Here is a 22,077-nt window from a genome sequence, read left to right on the forward strand (position 1 = left end):
GAGTCTGATTGAGTGAGTGACACTGTTTCTGTGTGTGAAGGTGTGCATGGTAGCAAGCACAGCAGCATGTAGTGTTATAGTTAGACTCTGCTGTCAAGGGGCTGCTGCTGGGCCCACCCTAGTTAGGGCTGGTATGTCTGTGTGAGGCAAAAGGTAAACTTATAAATGGAGCGGGGAGATGGTAACTGAAGCCAGGCCTTTCTAAGAGAGGAGAATGGAAAGTTCACCGCTGAAAGTAGAGTTTCCTCTTTGAATTCAGTTTGAAAGAATGCCACCGGGTTCGTAGAAGAGTGAGTGTTGACATTACAGAGGGGCGGATCCAGTTTGTAGGAATGGATTTGGGCACGTGTTGTTGAGAGAGCCTTGTCTTTCCTCTGACACAACACACACACTCATACACACTTGCAAATGGCTTTTCTGTTGAGTGAGGACAGCAGTGCCTTGGAGAGTGTTAAATTATGAGCTCAGGTGCAGGACAGGCATCTTCTGGTCCTCTGGTTGCGTTGTGTTGTGGTTTGGTTTAGTGGTGATTCTGTCCGGTGGGATGCCTGTTGTGCAAGTCTTGTGAGTGCCCAGCCTTCTCAGCTGGGCCTGTGGACAATTAATCTTATACTTTATTCAGCATTTGCAAGCGCAAGTGCACTGTGATTCTTGCTTCTGCATCTTCCTGCCTTGTTCAAAGGAGAATGCACAATCTAGTGCAAAAGAAAGAATGTAAGAATGAATTAAATACAGTAATGAAAGTATACTAATAAGAGAAAAAATGCAGTTGTTTAAAAATTGTGCTGAATATGTCAAGGGCAAAAATGCAAATGACCCCAGATTCGTGCTGCTGCTTTTTATCATCACATTTCTGGCATTTAGCTGACTCTCCCTTCCACAGCGACTTGTGACACGACACATCAGCTGTCACGGGGCTCAAACCTGTGACCTCCCAGTTATGGAGGAGTTTCTCCAGCCACCAGGGCCACATTGCCAGCCCGCGTTCTGAGTTTGTGCATTCAAAACATGCAAAACATACCAAACGAAGGGAAAGTAATTTCTGTGGCTGCAGAGGGGGGAGGAAAGAGAAGTTGGAAATTTTCTGCCCTCGAGCTGTTGTCAGAGTCAGTCTCTGCTATCCCACAGAATACCTTGAAAATCTGAGTATTTGGGCTGTAAGTTAAAGATTTATTTTTTGCTTTCCCAGTCCAAATGATGCAATACATATTTCACATCCAAGATAAGGCAAAGGAACAGACAGCTGTTGATGAACGATCAGTGCTGAACCATGTTGAAATCGTAACATCATGATAATGACCACAGCCTCGCATTTATTGCATCGATTGTTCTCTTGCTGCTGCCCTGGTGGCACACAGCACATGATTGCTGTTTGATAGTAATGAGTCATTACGGTCAAACGGTGGCTATAATTTGTGCTTAGTTGTAACTTGAAATGGAGTTTATTGGACTGTGTTATGAGTCGCTATTGCAGCTTTAGTCTTTCATTGCACGGGAACAGAACTGGATATGTTTTAAAAGTTATGTGACATGCCATTTGATGGAGGGTTTGATCCAGAGTCATGAGTGCATATGTTTTCAGTGTGTGCAGCTCCAGTGGGAATGGAAATGTTAATACTGTTTCAGTGCCATGCTATGCCCATTGAACTGCACAGGGAGTGTAACCCTGACATCTAACCCAGAGAGTGTCTGTGCCAGGCTCTGCCCATTGAGTGACACCAATTCAGGCATAACACATACACATCAGCTATTCAAAGAAGAGGAGGCATGAAAAGTGCTTCTTTTGAGCTCTGGTGTTTGGGGGCATTTTGTTGAAGGTCGTCTTTGGTTTGCAGTTGTTGCTTAATGAAGAAAAGGAGTTCCAAGGCCATTCTTTGGGCCACAAAATATAGCTAGTTTGAAGGAAAATAAAAACAGCTCCAGTGCACTTTGGCCATGCTGTGGCTTTAACCAGGAAGTAGCACACCAGACATCATGAGGAGCATTAAAAGAGTTTGAAGCAGCTCTAAACTTGTGATTCTGAAACTTGTTCAAACTGCGGTGGTGTGTTGTGTCCTTGTTTGTTCTCATGAGCAGCTTGCTCGACTGTCCTGATGTCTCATCATGTCTCAGGTAAGACAGAGCACGCCACAGCAGCTGCAGACAGGTAATACCCGTGACACCTTGTTACCTAAACAGTGTAGTTGAATGTGCCCTGGGCCTGCAGCCCTGCTTGGCTCTGCCAGTGTTGTCAGCTCCAGTAGGAAGGAGCAAAGTTTACCCAGGACGACTGGATGTGTTAATGATTGACAGGAGCCTGGCGCCTCGCAGGGACGTGTACATGAGACCTGAGAACATGGAGATATGGGCACGGGTAGGCTATATCTGGGTCACGAATATATATTTATATGTTAGAGTTTTTCCATTACATAAGCATGGGGCTGCTGACTGTACAAGGCCAATATGTGTTTGGTACAGTATCTGTATCTGTGCTGGAAAGTATCTGGAATGTTGTGATAGGCTTTTCTCTTTTTTTTTGACAATTTATAGAATAACTGATCAGTTGATCAATCACCACATATAATGTATATGTTAATCAAAGAAAGAAATTGTTACTTGGAGCCATAAATGCAGTGCTGTTCAGCAGGCAAGTTGAAAGTCCCAAATGCCATGAATGCAGCATTCGGGAAGAGGCTAACAAAATCATGATCGTCCAATAATGGAAGCCACCCCCAGAATCAATTGATAATCAGTCAAGTCAATGAATCAGACTGATAGTCAGACATTTTTTTGTGAATCTTTACTAACAGATGTGTAAACATGAACAATAAACAATAAGATGTCAGTGAGACCTGACCAGCACATAGAGCACAACTGAACTGAACCAAAGTTTGCATGCTATTGTGTGTAAAACACCCGGTATGTAGCTGCACTGGAACAACCATATTTTGTGGACATGTGTGTGTATCTGTACAGATGTGCACATCTGTACAGCGATTCTCCATATCAGCTTGGTGCCCGCTGACCAGCTGATCTGGTGCCAGCTTCCTGTTTAGATTTGCACAGCCAGCTAATGCCGTGTTGTTGGGTCTCTGTCCTCATCGTTTGACGACCAAACAGAACAGATGTTAGGACTGCCAGCCTGTATCAACTGTCCTCACTGTAATCCTTTATGTAATGTTTAACCTCGGTGGCCTATAGGCCCAGTAGTGCCATCCGCAACTGGTACATAACTATAGTTAACAGGAAATAACAGGCACAGTTGCTGCTCAGAGTGAGATTACATTCTCTTCTAAAATGAAATCCGTTGAAGGAGAAGAGATTTGAGTGAAAAATGAACGAGCGTTTGAACACGATCACGGTGTGTTTTGGTTCTTCGATGCGTCAACTCCTGTCCGTCCTCAACAGCGCCTCATAGTTGACACATCATCACACCTTGCTGTTTACTCAGGGTGGGAAGGGATCATCAGCCACCATCCAAAGTGTGAGAAACTTAAAGACCATACATTTGGCAGTACTACTTGGTATCAGAAATGTCAAGGCCCAAAAGAAATGTGTTGAATTTCATCTGCGGCTGCGGTCTTACCAGCCAACCAGCCGTCATTTGGAGGTGGTTTTAGTTGATAGTAAAATCATGAAAATGCCCAGTGAATATTGAATTTGTTCACACACACTTTGGGTAAAAACAGCTACTAAAACTGCTGTTAGGACTGGACATACAGATGTGCAGATATTCCTCATCTCTAACTCGTGACAGATACGTGTTGTTGGTGTCCCACAAGAAACCCATCGCTCCAATTTATTCCTGTATCAAGACTGTATTCATCTCTACAGTATCATCACAGTATTAATAATACTGAGTTATTCGATGATACTGTGATATTTGAATTTGTCAATATTATGCACAAATGCGCAATTTAATCAGGATGCAGACATTACTCAGACAATCTCTTGGTCACTTCAGTGCATATTTTTCTTATTTAGCAAGCGCTCACATTAACAGTGACTCAGAGAATCAGCATTAAAGGCTTAGAGTGCCAGTAACACAACCAGCACTGGTTTGGCGGGCGGCTGGAGGTTTAAGAAGTGGGCTTGTGATGAGAAGACAAGCGGTTCAAATAACCAGTCCAGCTGTAAGAAACATTCTCCTCTTCCTCAGCAACTGCTGCTGAAATGTCCTTGAGCAGTGTGAATGTAAAGAACGATCAATACTGCATTTTTGAGGCTAGTGTTGTTACTTGCTCGTTAAAAAAAAAAAAAAAAACATTTTTCTGTTTTTGTGTCTAAAGTAAGTTGTTTCTTTTGGCCATCTTTAAACCAAAACTGGACTTTAGAAAATAGCCGTGTACCGCACACTGTAGCAGCTGAAAGGAAGATATTTTTAGCTTCAGTAAACAGCACTGATGTTTTCATTTGCACTTAATATCATGCGAGTGGTTTCTCTGGTACCAAATGAACATATCCGTATGATTACCTAAGGATGAGATCAAAGTGTGCTGTTAATACCGTCGAGTAATGGCTGCTCAAAATGTGGCGGTGTGAGCATATGCAAAGACTGAATTCATAAACAGTTATTTCAGATAGTAATGTCTTCAGTATCCGTTTCTGTCAAAAACCTTTTTTTTTTTTTTTCGAACAGTAGTGTATGTAAACATGTGACTTCTTCACACAGTCCACGCCCTCTGCTCAGCTGTGATTGAGGCATGGTGCTGGTCATAAGAGCTTGTGTGCTGAGACGGATTCCCCGGATAATTAAAGGTTAATCAGAAGCCACCAGCAGCGAGAACCACAGCACCTCCACGTTTCTCCATCCATACGGCTGCGTGTCAGGCTAACTGTCTCACTGATGTACAGTCTGACTCGACATTATGGGTGTGTGTGTGTGCATTTTATTGAAGAGTCATGTGCATGTGTGTACATACATACGATCCCGGTACATTGTACATAACATCCTACATATTGACCTTCAGGCTCGTGTCCAGTCACCTGCTGAGTCCATCTGTTGGAGCTGCTCACACTCTCTCCTGTTGTAACCCAAGATCCATCACCCGGTCACACACACACACACACTGCTTTTAGAGACAAGGGGATTTCCCCTTACACAGGCAAACTGGCTCTCTCTCCCTCTCTGTGAGTGTGAGTGTGTGTATATGTGTGCGTGTGTGTGTGTGTGTGTGTGTGTGTATGTCGACTGCTCTTAAGAGTGCAGTGGCTCGTCACCCTACACCTTCCTTTGCTTCCCTTCCCAGACTTGTGTTTCCACTAAAATCTCTGTGGCGTTCGTTGCGAAACAGCTTCACTCTATGAATAGTCGAGTACAGCAGTAAAGCAGATTCCCACACACACACTTCGGTCAGGAAAGTTACCGTTTTTAGTGCCCGCCATAGTAGTTAGGACAGCCAAACATTCTCCTGCCACTCTACAATAGGACTTGAACAAGACCTTTCAGATGAACAGCTGGTTTCATTTCAGCTAAAACTCAGGCTGCAACTGAACTGGATATTTTCATTGTTAATTAATCTGACAATTAATCATTTCATCTATGAAATGTCAAAATTAGTGACAAATAGGGTTGCTAAGGTGGTGGTGGGGGGGGGGGTTCTGGAAACTTTCCATGGGACGTTAACTTGGAGAATTTTGGAAGTATTCAAAGTTGAAAATTGACTTTGGGAATTAATGGGAATATATGGGAATGTATGGAAATGAACAGAAATTAATTGTGAATTTGGGGTAATTCATGCAAATTGTATCATATACACATCTAAATATTAACATTTTGTTTTGTAAACAGACATGCATGCAAAATAATACAAATTTTGAAAAATGACATTTTGACTTTATTTTTGAGTAGAACTTTTATCGATTCTTTCATTGAACAACAAATACACATGTGACACCCTATAATCCATTTAAAAAAAAAACATCTATGTATTAAACACTAGGGAAAAAACAGAGTTCATCGATGGCTCTTGTAAATTTGAGAAACATTGAAATATTTCAGCTTTCCCAGACCCAGTTTCAGTACAAACCACTGTTAATAGATTCATTAAATAAATTGATGGTTTCTGTGAATATAGACTCCCAAAATCCACTGGCCTTTCTAGTGCTAAGGTATAACAGCCAGTGGATTTGCGGAGGTGTTAATGATCAATATCAGATTTTGCAAATGCACCTTCCAAACGTGGCTGGCTGCTGGCCAGAGTGTCTGTCTGGCTGCACCAACTTACCAGCTACAGCTAAAGAATACTGAGTTTTACCAAAATTTGTCCATCATTTGGCTGATGGCTGGTATTAATTTGCTGTGTTGGACATGAGCTGTGTGAAGAGGCTGAAAGCCTCAGTTTGGGTCTGGCTGGAGTGTTCAGCTGAGTTACTCTTTGTGGGATATCAACTCATTGTGTCAGTTGGCTTTACGGTCATTTGACTCCGGCTCAGCCTCATGCTGCCCTATAGAGAGGCTCCCCCTCAGCTGAACTGGGACCCTGTCTGGATTTGTAATATCAGTGTCTGTTTGTGCTTTGTCCTTGGGATTTTCTCCCAGCAGGGTTGGGCTCAGTCTTTGGACCCATGTTGACTCCTGCTCTTACTCCCACTGTCACTTTCACAACTTGTCGCTGTTTGAAAATGACTCTTAGTATTATTACTAACTTCTGTTTGTTCAGGTTTACTGAGCACACACACAAACACACACACACACACACACACACACTCCTTCAGCAGCACGCCAGCAGTAACTGTCAATGGAGGTGGAGAACAATTTTCACTTTGTTTTGCCACCCACAAGTTACAGGCTTTGAACCAGGGCTGCAACTGATGCGCTTCATTGTCATTTTATTTATTGATTGATCATGTTTTTATCAACTGAGAAAAGAGAGACAGTCTTAGCATTGAAGTGATTTTAGTGAAGCTGGAATCAGACATTGTTTGCAGATTTACTTGATAAATGACTAAAACAATGAATTATCAGAGTTATAATGTTAATTTTGTGTTAATTGATTAATAGGCTCATTGTTTCAGCACTGCTTTGAACCAGCAGTCTTTCACTCCCAGTTTCTGCTTCTCAACCTCTTCTCCAACCAATCAGCAAAGCACGATTCGCCCTACAGTTCTAATAATTTTATGGCCATTTTAAGTTTTTGAGCATAATACGACTTCCAGATGATGATTGGTTAAATGTCAAAATGGCAGGCAAAGTAGATTTGAGCCATATGTATGAATGAATGAATGAATGAATTTTAATGTCGCATACAGGCTCACAAGACAGTTAAGTCAAGTTGAACAATACAATGCCAATAATTAGTATCCAAAGTAATAAATGGATCAGTTGAAGAGCAAAATCGATATGTACCCAAATACACAAATACCACCAGTCCTAAGAGCCGTAATGACATCAGTGCATGTTGGTGTGCAGTCTGCATGTCTGACTAAGACTCAAAGTGTAGCTTACTCACTTCCTTAGGCTTTAGAAATAAAATTTGCCATTAAAAAAAACAAAAAAAAAAACTTTGCTTAACAGTTTCATCAGACCAGACCAACTCTAGATTTCTGGTTTTGCATTGCATCATGCAGCGGAGTGCTCAAGTCATCATAAAAAAAAAGTACAGGAAAGCATAAACTGCAGTTCATTTTCAATATCAGCAAGCTCACAAACAGAACAAACTTTATTTTCCTCATTTGTACATCATCAACAGCCATGCGCGTCAGTGTGTGCCAGTGTGTCCTTTGAAATTCTACCATTTCAACTTGTACCAGCTCCAGGGTCACCAGGACACATCTCTGTGTAGCTGTTGTACTTGCCAGTTAAAATATGATCATTTTGTAACACAGCACATTAGGCCTGTGTGTTGAAAGAACCCTGCATCTTGGCAGTCAACCAGCCATCATCTGAAGGGTCTTCTTCTCCTCTAACGTACATTTGCCTTGTAAAAATAATGGAAACGGCTGATGAATTGTGGAACACATCAGCCGCCGTGGCAGGTGGATGTAAATGTTAGCTTCCTGTACTGCCTGCAGCTCCAAAAAAAGGACAGGAGAGGCTATATTTTCCCTCACACCCCCCGTGTTTGTGACATGTAGGAAAGATATGAGGGATGCTAAACCTCTGAAACAACTGAGATCTGAGGAGTTTCTTCCTCCTGGCTCCTGGCTCATCTTGACCCTGTGTTCAGTAGGTTGACATGGCGGTTATGTAATTAGCCTAACCTAGAGGAGTTCCTGCGGTGAGCCATCCGACTGCTCGCTCTCTCTCTCTCTCTCTCTCTCTCTCTTTCTTTCTCGGTCTCTCTCTCTCTCACTGCGAGACGCTAAGCTTTTTTCCACCATTAATTAAGCAATAGTGACTTCTCTTTTCCTCTGCCAGGGGAGCCTGGATGAGTCGCTGCAGCGCTGAGAAACAGAGCGAGGAGGAGGAGGAAGGAAGGGAGGGAGGGCGAAGGCTGGGCTGAGGCTGAAGCCATAGCACAGCTTAAGTCTTTCCACAGCGCTCATAAACTGTCTCAGAATAGTAGTGTTGATATGAGACCAGTTTACCTCATATGAAATAGAGATGCTTTTATGGTTCCCTCAGTGTTTCCCTGATGGACAACACTACTTAGTTTCAATAGTATTAATAACTTGTCCTTTCTAGTGACAGGATGACATGCTTATCTCACATTGTGCTTCGATATGGGCTTCAAGAGACGATGCGGCACAGCCACAATACAATTTCATAGATAAAAGTGAAATCACAGTGAAGTGCAGCTGTGAGGAATTGTTTATTTCTGAGCCACAAATCTTTAGAGAAATGGCACTATCTGTTAAGAATGTGAACAACTTAAAAATGTTGTTATGAAGTCAGAATAATATTGTATTGATGGATTCGGGAAATAGTGACGGGTGAGCTGTCTTAATATGATTTATTTTGACAACAGAATGCAGTGTAGGCCTAGCTAATGTTGCAGTTCATTTTTCTGGCCCATGATGTGTATTGTCACATTTTTGCCTTGCGATAATTTGAATTTAAATGTATACATCTGGTTAATGCAAGTGCATCTGACTGTGAGATGCCTTCCTGATGCATTTCACTCAAGGAAATGGGTGAGGATTGGGTTAACATTTGGTCAGTTTGGCCATGAAATAGGCAGGGTTGGATGTCGATGCACAGTGTTTGATATCCAGTGCGTCCCACATCCGGATTCTTCTTGGTTAACAGCCAATATTCAAGTCTCAAATGTTGAGTATCCTCCAGTGAAAAATGTCAAAAACTACTAGCACATATGAGTTTGGAGCAAATACAGTTTTAAGTTTCGTTTTCATGTAGGTGGCCTCTGCCGGATGGAGTGCAAATATTACATCATCAAATGTGCATTATAAAAATAACACGTGACCTAATGCATGTATTAGGCACAGTGATCGAGGCCGATTTAGATCAGCTACTGATTATTGACTGACTTTTTGATTTTGTGGTGGCTGTGCCAGTGACATTGCAGTGAGCATGTGTGCAAGAATTGAATGAGAAAGTTTATTTAATTAGAAGCAATGTGATTTCTTCCAGTAACTTGGGTTTGCATTGATTTGTTTGTTGGTTTACTCAACCACATGACACATTTATTATTTTTCCTTGATGCAAGTGGTATTATTCTCAGTGTTGCTGGAGAACAGAAAATGCCATAGTGTACGTACACTGCACGCATGCTTTCCCATCATACATGGACATGTACCTTTCAGTTACTGGAGACAACCACCTCGGACTTTATGACAGGTAAACATTTGAAAAAACTGATCAGATTAACATGCTTACATAGCTAAATGAATCAGAAGGTTGAGCAGAGACGTGGCCGTGTTAACCCGGTCATGTTTACATTGTTTGTGACTTCACTCTGATTAGCCTATGACAGCCAGATAAAGGCATTTAGATGACAGTTGCTATAGTCAGCAATGTTGCCTTGATCAGATTGTTAGTGCGCATGTAAATGTACCCAGTGTGCCTGTTTGCTAGTTTCACTTGGCTCCCTGATTGTTTTTCTGTCTGATTTTTCACTGATGAGGCATGTGAAAGTCAATTTTCTGCCAGCGAACAATGAAAAGTTTTTGTAATTGAGTGATTGGAAAACTGTCAGAAGTTGGCTGAGGAGTATGCGTTATTTCCCACCTGGATGACGCTCAGTTTGCTGTGAAAAAATAATTGTAACTCTGGGCTAGGTGTTACAACTCAGTGGGACCAGTGCAAAATTTGCGGTGAAGTGATGTATCTGAACTGCTGCTGAAAAGCTGTTTGGGGCTTTGGTAGGCCTATGTTTCCAGTGTGTATTACTTCTGCAGAGTTTCAGTGGCTAATACAACTCCATCAGAATGGTTGTTTCCAATAGAAAGCACTTTGGGAAGATAAGCTGCGGTTTGTGTCAAAGATATTGATGTCGCTGATGACTGTGTAGTAAGCAGAGCACTGGTAATAAATAAAACTGTATCAAAGAGGCAAAATCTGACAGTGGATAAATGTGATCTACTTATGAGACTTTCTTATGTGGTTGGAAATTGGGGTAGCAGAGCTGAGACCAAGGCCAGGCACCAAACCTGGGCAGAAATATGCGAGAAAAAGACTTTAAATATTTGAACTACTTAATGTGTGTGCCTGAATAAGCTGCCCAGCTTCTAAAGAGGAAACATGGACTGCAGGGCAGGGCAGGGGCAGCAGCTGCAGCCGGCAGCGGGGGGTCCCCAAACTTTTTCATGTCACCGACTCCCACATACAGAAATGTCACACTGGGCTGCACGATATTCGGGAAAAAACTGACATTGCGATATTTTTTTTTTCTGCGATATAAAAAAAATACAGGAAATTTCGCTAGGTACATGCAGTGTGTTACTCATGCACAGAAATACAATTTACAGTCAATTTTCTTTATTTGGGTTCTGTGAAAGTTGCTTGGACTTAAATGCAACTATTGAAGATGCACACATTTCGATGTCGATTCGATGCAGCCATACTGGAGACCTCCATCTGATCAAGATTTACTCTGAATTCTTTTGTCTGTGTGTGCTGCACTAGGACAGAGTGAAACCTCTGGTCAGAGTTTAGTTTTTATATGTTCTCTGTTACTGCAAAATCCTAAAAAACTGCATGCTATATTCACAGCATAATAGAAGCAGCAGAATGGGGAATAAATTATTTGCTGCAACTTGGAAGTATTCATGTGTGCATTCATTCATTTGTATAACTTGGTGGATATGCCTGCAACCACTATCATTTTTATTCATGAATTTAAAATCAACTGTAAATGAACTGCGGCAGATATTGCTCACTTTTCATATATAGAGCTGGTTGTGAATCCGCTGGCATGAGTAGCCCAGCATAATAAAAATCTAAATTAAAATGAATTAAATATCAAAACCAGTGCATTTAATGCCAGATCCAGCATCATGAAGGCAGCAACAGGATGCCTGTATTACTTTACACACTCACCGAAGCATCATCAGTGCAAAAATTCAAGTCACTAATCCTGTGTTCACCTCCCCCGTAGAATAAAACAGAATAATAAACTTTAATACCTCTGAATATGAGGCATGTTTTCAAATTTTGGTCAAGGGCAGATAAAAACAGCCTTGTGTTTTGTTCATGTAGGTCATTGAAATTAAGCCTTTTAGTCATGGAAAGTCAGGGCAAAGTCAGGTTGTTTTACATTTGAAACAGTGGGATCCCTGCCCATGTGCTTGGATGCAGGCATTGGCCAAATGACCTCTGTCATCATGTTTTCACGGTGATGGACAGCTGACCTGTTACCACGGGCAGAGAACATGTTTCATGACAAAGGAGTGACACAGTCATTCTTGAAGACGCTGCTGGTGGCTTGCAGGAAATCATTAAATGTAATCTCGGATGGGCATTGGTCGGAGGAAAGCAAGCAAACAGTTTATTTTGTTGACGGTTGATAGGTTTATTCAAGGCTTAGCGACTTTTAGTGTGTGACGCTGCTGTGTCATGCTTAGGGCTTTGTGCCTGGTTGAGATGCTGTGTGTGTGTGTGTGTGTGTGTTGGGTAGCATGTCCACTGCAGGGTTCTTCCACTCTGATGTGTGTGCAGGGTGGTTTGTGGGTCATTCTAGGCTGCAAACACACACAAACACACTCATATTCTCATGCACACTGTCATACACACTCAGATACACACAGACACAGGGGCACAAAGTCTCTCTCTCTCCCCCTCCTCCCCCACGTTGACACACATGCTCTCTCGCCCCACTCCAAGCCTGTTAGCTGTGCTCTCGCTCTCTCTCAGAGGGATTACTGTGTCCTGTGCGATTATCTGTCTATTAATAGCTTCCTTTAAGGCCATTCACATGCTCCTATAGAGGCAGGATGGCCCCGAGCTGCAGCACACCCTGCCACCAGCAAGCAGTAATTACATTAAATGTCCTGACACAGTGGGACAGCACACACACACACACACATACAGTAAAATGTACAAAACAAACATGTACACATGTAGCATTCAGCAGATACACCAACTATATGGATATGTGTACGTGAGATAAGCATGCTCAACACAAGAGTAGGTAAGCATGGCTGCAAACACATATGCACACACACACACACACACACCTAAACCTAACAACTGTATCTGCATGTGCACACATGGGCATGTGTGGATACACACACACACACACACACACACACACACAAATGCTCTATTTTGTGTGTACAAACACTACACACATCAGATAAGCATGCAAATACCTTTGTAGGAAAGCATGCTTTGACGTATACACACACTTGCAGAGGACAAAGTGTGTACTCATACAAGGGCAGGCATGCATGCACGTACACACATGGTCAAAACAAGTGTGTACAGATAGACACTAGAATGGATTTGGATGGGGATTTTTTTTTTTTTTTTTTTTTTCACAATAGAAGTAGTGTCGCTCCCTTAGGGGATAGCTCAGTGCCTAGGGTGTGTGTGTGTGGTAGAGAGACAGAGGCGGTGAGGCAGAGAGTATGAAATTAGCAGCATAGTTGTGAATGTAGCAGAGCAGCGTGTGTACAGTTTAGTCCGTTTGTCAGTGAATAAATCCAACAACTCCTCAAGACCCAAGCCAAGTTCCTGTGTTTGTTGCTTGAAGTGAAGGGAGTTAGCTCTGAAGTTAGCGCCCGTGGGTTAGCCTAACTCGACCAGACTCGTTTGGGATCGCCTGACCATAAGGTGGACCAGCTATTCTCATTTAAATGACAACATCAGCTGCTTCTAAACAGAGAATGGAGAGATGTGCTGCTTAGTGTCTCAGCTGCAGACAGAGGAGCATGCAAGAGAGCAAGCACACAGAAGAACACATGACAAGCCTGCATTCACATGCACAGGCTAACACGCACACTAACACACACACCAGCAGCGTGTGCACGTGCAGGCTGTTTGCACGGACAGCAGAGAGCTAACCCGACGTTTCCTTGTCATTAGTGAGATTTGCTGCCCGGCTTTCCTCAGTCAGCTGACTGGTGAACTGGACACAGCAGCCTCCTGATGCGTCTGAGTGAACAAACACAGGCCCGTCTGTTCAGCACGGCCTCTTATCTCCACCCCTCAGGGTTGTGCTTGGGTGGGAAATTCCTACCAGTCATCAGCCGTCAGACAGATGCTGGTAACGTTTTCACTGTCCTCTTTTAGTCTAAACATCTATTTGTCTGGTAAGCAGAGTTCCTACAGGTCATGACATTTCTGGAAGGTCATGGAATTTTGAAAAGTCTATTCCAGACCGTGAAAGGCAGGGAATTTTTTTTTATCAAGTCGTGCAATGTCATGGAATTTGGCAAGCCTTAATTTAAAAAAAAAACAACAAAAAAACAAAACTAAGAAAATAACTTCTCACTCAGCAGATGTAATATTTATTGTCGGAATTATTTTCACTTTTCCTTGCAGAAAAAAAACACATAATGAACTTCAATAAGAGCGTGAATCTAAACAGTGTTCAGAAATTTGATCAAGGAAAAAAAAAAAGATGTTACATTTTTATAGGTCATGGGAATTCACTATTTAGGCATGTGAAGTCTTTGAAAAGTCAGGGTTTGTCATATGGGACAGAGTGGGAACCCTGGGTAAGAGTCAAAGTCACAAAAAAGTAGGTTTCTTGCTCCTGGTCTGATCGTTTACATTCAGGTATTTAGTAAATGCTGCTGTTCAGAGCTGCATGGAAATGAGTGAGCAGGATGAGGTTCAGTATCTTGCTCAAGGACTCACTTACTGACCATTTAACAATGTAATTAGGAAGTGATTTTGCCTTGTTGGCTTGTAAAAAAAGTGAATATGGATTAGTTGATTTGTTGTGTAGATTGCATATCATCTAACATCCAAGCTAGAAAACAACATAATTCGGTCTAATTTTTCTAAAAGTCAAAGAGGAAAATGTCATGCATTTGCCCTAATAAACCATCGAGTATTTTGGAGGAGGGTGTTGAGCTCTGCTCCTTCCACCCCACTAAGTTTCTAGAGCGGGGATTAAAGCCTGCAGAGCTCAGGACTCCTGCCAGTCAATCAGGTTTTGGGCTTGTTTGCGACTGACCCGGTTGGATGCAGCCTCAATGAGCGGAGGAGAGGCTGCAGGCCAGCAGGTCGTGAGTAAGCAGTGCCATTTGGAACAAAACAACTTCAGTATAATCAAGTTAATACTCTTGATGAGATCGGCCCAGCTTTGTTGCTCGGGACGGGAAACATCACTTTCCCCTCCAGCGGTCCGAGCTGTAAGAGGATTTCAAGAATTTAACCGGCCACTTTGAGCAGCCAAATTGCTTTTTCTTATAGAAATCTACTCTGACAGTTACAGGTTTCCCACGGGCCTCAAAAAGCTTTGAAGTTTTATGCATTTCAGAAATATAAAACTAGACTTAAAAGTAGGTGAAAATGAATAAATGTCCTTGAAAGTACTTGTTGTTTTTATCATTATTTTCTTTTTTATCAATGAAGTAATGAGTGACTCAGCTCTGATCATTAGCATCAACACTTCACATCCTGAGGAGGTTATGTTTTCATCATATTTTAGGAGCAGGTCATGAGCAAAAACTGAGGCCTCTCTGGTGTCAAAGATTGACCGCTGTCATGTCTCACCGTGAAGGTGTCAGTCTTTCAACAAACAAGGTGTCCAAGTGAGTGTGGGAACCTGCTGTCAGCTGCCAAAGTTTTGGGTGCAACAGGCACACAGATTTTGCCAGCTTGGGAATTTCCCACCGAGCTTCGACCTAAAGCAGATCGCTGAAATCACAGCTGGCAGAGCAGCGATAGATCAGAGCTGGACCCGAATGACAAGAGCTGTCAAGTAGCTTCTCTTTGTGGCTTGTGGCTTTCACACCAAAGCTGTGGGTTTACCATGCACTGGACACACACACAGGGGCACATATATATATATATATATATATATATATATATATATATATATATATATATATATATATATATACATATATGTATACACTATGTTATGCATGCAGATAGACACACCTAAGAACATCCACGTCCAGTGTCCAAAAGACACATTCTCAAGTGTCTTTTGTAAACCGATGTGATATGATACGATAAACTTTGTTGTCTGATTTCCTCAGAAACATGTCTTGCTTTAGACTGCCACATCTACACAAAAACATCTTTAGAAATGCATCTGTTCAGCGCATGAAAGTGCCACAGTTTTAGAATTTGGCTAGAGGGGCGGAGTTGTTTTTTATTTTTTTTAATTTTTTTTAAAGCTTTCTTTTACAGCATTAAGGAACCAGGGGCCGGATTCTCCAAAGGTTCTTAAGATTAAATTTCTTCTTAAGTTCCACTTTTTTTCTTAAGTTTGGGTTTAAGAGGAATCTTAAGATATTTTCGAATTCACAAACAAAATATCTTAAGAATCCAAACAAAAGATCTTAAGAATGTTCTCAACTTTATTCTTAAGAATAAATGGGATTCTTAAAAGAAATTCTTACTATTTTTCTTAAATAGTATTGTAACTTTAAGACAGGTAAAGGTTGTCTTAAGTAACCACATGCTGTGTGAAGGTAAGCTATTTTTCAAACATCTTTGATTAATTTAGAGCCAAATTTGATTATATAACATAGATTAATGTAGTAGGCTAATACCTTAATAATTTTACATTGTATATGTTAACATAGTGATAATTGTTATCTAAACTGTAATTCAGCCTAATATCTAAACCAGTATTTAGACACATATAGGCACATATATTATTTCTGAGTCTATATGAGGACATTTTGTTTAGTCACCAGTCACCATTCATGTGTCAATTATATTTAGATTCCATTAACTAATAGGTTAGTAATATCGTCGCTGTCCAATACAAAGTATGTATCTCAATTTTTGAGAAAACACTTTTATAACATCAAATCAAAGTTGAGACTATAATGGATATTGTTTTGTTGTATTTTAGATGGAGCTGCTGTGGGTTGCAGCTCGAGGCTGTTTGTTTACATAAAGGTAGAGAGTTGAGAAGTTCGTAAGTGGAAAAAAATTAAGAAGTTCTTAAGATAATGTGCAGTTCTTAAGAAAATAATGGGGAATAGCACTTGAGAACATTCTTATGAACTTCTCATTTTTTCCTCTTACGAAACGTCTTAAGATTATTAGTAAGAACTTTTTGGAGAATCCGGCCCCAGTAAAGGTAATGTGAAAAGTGTCAAATAAGTGCCTGCACACTTTACATGACATATTATTTATTGACTGAGAAAAAGGGTGCAGATCCTTTGATTAATTGTTTTTTTTTATATATATATATATTAGTACAGCATCTGTCACCTTTAAACACTGCTGACTGTGGGTTGTAGCTTCCTGAATTTGTCCAAAATAAATGCAGGAAAATAAAAAGTGTAATGTTTTTGGGCTCTGATGGCTGTGATAGGTATATGTTCTGACATGGCGAGTTATCTAACGAGATGGAAAAGTAATTTCATTTTGACTTCAGACGTTTCTCACTCGTTCAGTTTTTAAGTCATGAAGTGCAACAGAATGCAAAATCACAAGTGAGCCCTTTGAAGATTAATTTCGGACCCTGTTCACACTTACGACACACACACACTTCTCACACACATGCACGCACAGCGTCCACACCCCCGGTGCTGCTGCTGTGCCGCCTTCAGTGCAGCTTATCTCTTGCGTAATAACGGGCCGTCCCGCTGCGACGGGAACATCAGGTCTGAGTTGTGGGATCAGCAGAGCGCCGTGCGTTTCCCCAGCAGGCCTGAACTCTCTGCAACCCGCCGACTTGTCTGTCATGGTGAAACTGCATAACGACACCTGCTGCCTTGTTCTGGCCGTGCAGGCGTACAGCTTGTGACAGCCCGCGCTCTGCTGAAAGCCTCGCTGGTGGATAATGAGACTGTGCAGGCTTTCCTCCAGTGAACAGCTGATTTGGAGGGAAGATGAATAAGTAAAGGTTCTGTGCAGAGCAGGAAGCTGACGCCCACAGCAGTGTCCTTTCTTTTCCTGTGAGGCGCTTCGTGACAGTCATTTTTGTCAGAAGATCTCTGTTAATAAGTTTGGCTTCACTTCAGTTCAGTACACTATTTCCAAAAATTTGCTTTTCTTTTTCAGTTTTTCTGTCTCCATCATTGATGCTCAGCGCTCACTGCTGAGATCACCTGTCAGTCAAACCGTGTAGGCGATTTTCTGTTAATGGAGTTGGAGTTTCTCTTGTCTTTGGCAGCTATCACTGCTCATGCTAACTTCCCAGCATTTCGTTGTCTTCTGTTTATTCCAAACAATTCGGAAATGCATAACTTCCTGTGGAGCAGGAAAGAGCTTCCAGACACCCAAGTGCTTAGAGCAGACAATGGAAAATATGTATTCACTTTCATTCATTTATGTCACCAGGCAAGAGTAGAAAAACATTTATTTCTATGAAAATGTCACAAATTGTTGCTTTTACAGGGGCACATCAGTAAACAATGGTGCCTGATGAATTACATGCGTTAGAGTTTTTGTCAGCTGAGTCTAAAAAGTCTTCATGTTTTGTGCTGATGAGAACCATGCAGAGTCAGCCATAATATTTGATGCATAGTCCACGTTGTTGTCAGTTGAGTGTAACAGTCCTGTAATGCAGTCAACCTTTAATTTTGCACAGAGCATCTATGCATACAGATGTACTCCAGCATTCGGCTACTATGGAAACAGTCGTCTGTTTCCTTCTGCGCACATTTTCTGTTCTTCCTTCGGCTCAGGTTTATTGCATTTCTGTTTAATTGGAGATGGTGCTGTGTGAGGAGTCGGGCTTGATGGGACGGAGTGGAGAACAGGCAGCGGTTCTGATTCTGATTCAGTCTCTTTCCTTGAAGGCTTTGATTTTCCAGTGTGTGATCTCTCTGCTCTCTGACCTCTCTGGACGTCTGAGCCATCTGTGTGGGCTGCATGTGTTTCTGCACCAATTTAACTGACTGTTCTCTCTTCATCTTTCTCTCCCCGACTGTGTGTGTGTGTGTGTGTGTGTGTGTTTGGTCTGTGTGTGCATGTCCTTTGTACCCTATGTGTGTATGTCCTACTTCTGCGTCCCTGTGTATGTTTGGTTGACGTGTACATTTTCTGGTGGTGTGTATGTCTGATGTGTCTGTCCCCGGTTGGTGTGTGTTTGGTTGGTGTGTCCAGACGTGCCGGCGCCGGAGCAGCCGGAGCTGTTCCTGAAGAAGCTGCAGCAGTGCTGTACCGTCTTCGACTTCATGGACACGCTGTCAGACCTCAAGATGAAGGAGTACAAGCGCTCCACGCTCAACGAGCTGGTGGACTACGTGACCGTCAGCAGGGGCTACCTGACAGAGCAGGCCTACCCCGAGGTCGTCAAAATGGTGAGGAGGGAAGGACACACACACACACACACACACACTGGACACACACTGATCAGAAACCTGTTAAGCAAGCTAACACATGAAGAAAATGTGGTGCAAACAGTAGATTAGGAATCCAGTGCAGCGATTATTTTGATGTAGCACTGCCTGTGCTCACAAACTTTCTCACACACACACACACACAACCAGGGTAAAATGGTAGCAGAGGAAATTTAAAATCATTAAAAATGCATAAATGGCATTACCTTGGAGCTGGATTTTCCTCATTTGAATCCATTTCAGTGCCGTGGAGATTAAGGCAGGCTCATTTTCACTCATTGACAAATTGGAAATAATTTTCAAGAGCAGTTTTGCCCAGTTACACACACTTGCGCACACACACATGCACATTGACTTTGTTGGGGGGGCCTGGTTGTATGATACTGCTAGATGCAGATATTGAATTGTAGGGCTGCAACTAATCATTATTTTCATTGGCGATTAACCCATTATTTTTAGTCTAAATAGTGAAAAACAAAGCCACACTCTTCTTCTTTGGTCTAACCTGCAGCCAAAAAGGAGAAAGAAGATGAAGGAGAGCGCTGGTATTTTACATTTCTGCTTGAGAGATGGCTAACAGAGTTCATCAGCGATCAGACTGATAATTGATTCATTTTCTTCTTCAGACGACTCATTGTTCCACTTTTAGACCAGAGCCCTGTAAGCGCACACACACCCCGCACCGAGCTCTGAGCTGGTAACTAATGTGGCCCAGTCTCTCTCATGCAAATATCCAGTTTGTCCTACAGGCACGCAAACGCAGCACACCGAAACCCACACCAGCACATACAAACACACACACACACATCTGTGCACGCTCACACTGTGACTTACTCCTGTTTCTCTTGTATCCTGTGTGTGTGTGTGTGTGTGTGTGTGTGTGTGTGTGTGTGTGTTTCGTTCCAGGTGTCTTACAACATATTCCGGACCCTTCCGCCCAGCGACAGTAATGAGTTTGACCCTGAGGAGGATGAGCCCACGCTCGAGGCCTCCTGGCCACACTTACAGGTAAACACAGAGTGTGTGTGTGTGTGTGTGTGTGTGTGTGTTTATTGTATCAGAGCATCAAGGTTATATCTTTTCTTCTATCCCAATGAGCCCAGTGTCTTCATGGTTTTTCCTTATATGGAAGCTTTTCTTTTTGTCCCTCTGGGGTCACCGAGTCGTGTAGCTGTCTCTAAGCTGTTGCTTCACTCAGAAAAGGCTGCAGCCATATTTTTAGCACATGATCAAAAAGTGATGTGATTTTTGGTTCCTGAACAGAGCAGAGGACATTTTGGATTTGAAGAACTTACTGTAATGTTCATAAAATCAAGGAAGTTCCATCCCGACACATTCTTACACTGTTAAGTAACACCAACCCTTGATACTCAGTGCTGCCCAGGATTTATTCATTTATTCATCTATTTTTTACAGTGAACTGGAATTTTTTGGTGCATCCACTTTAGTTCAAAGTGCCTTGTCTGCTCCTGCTTTGGTTTGCAATCTCCTACAATCCCCAGGATGCCCTTTGAGAAGAAGAAAAACAGCGCAGGTTTTAGCTTTTTGCACTGAGTTGGTGATTGTGCAGAGAGCAAAGGCAGCAGCAAGAACAGGAAGAGAGTTTTCTGAAAAGACTTTTGCTGCTTCACAAAAAGTGAAAGCCTCCCTTTAGGTGAAACTCAACCTGTCTTAATCCTGCATTGCATCCAGCTCTCTTTGCTGCTACTGAAATTTTCAAAATTTGATTGTTGAATTTTAGTGCAAAAATTTTTCTGGAGTTACCAAAGGCAAGAAGAAACACTAAATTACTAAAGCAAGAAGCTAACATAGAAATACAAGATACATCACCAGCAGTTGCCTTTCAACAGAGTTTAAATGTTTTAGCATGGATTTTTTCCTTTATGCCCCCCCTTGAATGTCATAAAAATTGATATAATTGGTTGTGAGTAGCTTTAAAATCACCAGGCCTTCTCATTAAGAGTTGCTGTGCCATCATTAGCAGCGTTGGTAGTTCTGGTCTGGAGGCCACAGTTCAGGTCTGGGGTTGTGGGATCCAGACCGGGTATCTAAACTGGGGTCCAGGTCTTTTGGAGTCCGGCTCTGTCGTCTCTCACCTCCCCTCCTCCTTCTCTGCCTGCTGCCCGGCCTCCCAGGACTCCTTTAGAAATGAGATGCAAATCTCAAGGAGAAGCTTCCTGGTAAACTTTCTTTTTCTTTTTGTTTGTTTCATTTCTTTCTTTTCCAAATCAAACAGCCAAAGTTCCAAAGTCATGAACAACTTTTTTTTTTTTCTCTGATTAAAGCCACTTATCCTTCACCTCCTGCCAGCCCAGACATTTTTATTCCCCAATTCCAGAGGTAACCACTCAACTCTGTGCCTTTTGTGACCTTTGACCCATTTGCCCCATTTGACCCTGTCCTTTGCTCCAGCCCAGTCACACTGTTACCTGGGTTGGTCTGAGGGCTCTCATTTCTAAGAGGAACGTAGCACTTCTTTTTTTTTTTTTTTACGTCTTTTTGATCAACTTATTGTGCAGTGGAAAGATCGGCTCCAGTTTGTGTCCAGTGTCAACTTCAGGCTGTGCCAGCAAATCACAAAATTTGTCTTTCTCTTTCTGTCCACGCTGGGTCATTTTCAAAACGTTTCCTGTCCACCCTGATTTACGCAAAAAGACACATTGGGCTGCGTGCACCCAGGACGTAGATGATGTTTCTGTCATGTTAGCCTTGTTAAGATCGAGGCTGTAAATTAACTGAATGCATGAAGCACCAGCAGGACGTCAAAGTCAAGAAACAAAACAGACAAAAGACGGACGGTGAAGCTGAGCTGTTTGCAAAAGGAAGTGACCAATGCAAATCGTCGTCGACCGTCCGTGTGATCACATGACACTCATACATAAATGTTTCCCAAATTCCCTGTTTTCCTTATTCCCATCACTAGACGGGTGTATTGAAATTCATCCTCTTTGCAGGGTGGATTTCAATCAAAATATCCCCGTTTTTGGTTACTGAATAAGCCACGCTGGATACGAATTTCACACTTGTTTTGCCTCTCAGATGATCCGATCCCAAGTGGACAGCTTTAAGAGTTGCACTGAGCCAGATAACATTTCTCATGTGAACACTAATGCATCCAGATGTGTCCTCGGTAACGTCAGAAGAAAAGGAAGGAGTGGACTGCGATTTAAATTTGAATGAAGTTTGTTTTTGCATTGATACGGCGTCTTCTTCGTCAAGTAACCCTAAAGATCAAGAGGTTAGGAGCAGCTTTGTTGCTGATGGTCCAAA

The 22,077-nt window shown here is 42.1% G+C and overlaps 1 protein-coding gene across 6 annotated transcripts in view; it reads left to right on the forward strand.

Moving 5' to 3' along the window:
• Positions 1-22,077, forward strand: part of ppp2r5eb (protein phosphatase 2, regulatory subunit B', epsilon isoform b) — a 54,774-nt gene that overhangs the window by 20,252 nt on the left and 12,445 nt on the right. For all 6 annotated transcript variants that reach the window (XM_030044103.1, XM_030044104.1, XM_030044105.1 and 3 more), the window contains exons 3-4: positions 18,572-18,768; positions 19,714-19,815. In XM_030044103.1, coding sequence (XP_029899963.1) covers positions 18,572-18,768; positions 19,714-19,815 — 299 coding nt within the window. The remainder of the gene's footprint in view (positions 1-18,571; positions 18,769-19,713; positions 19,816-22,077) is intronic.

This window comes from Myripristis murdjan, chromosome 22, assembly GCF_902150065.1.
Source record: "Myripristis murdjan chromosome 22, fMyrMur1.1, whole genome shotgun sequence".
NCBI classification, from domain to species: domain Eukaryota; kingdom Metazoa; phylum Chordata; class Actinopteri; order Holocentriformes; family Holocentridae; genus Myripristis; species Myripristis murdjan.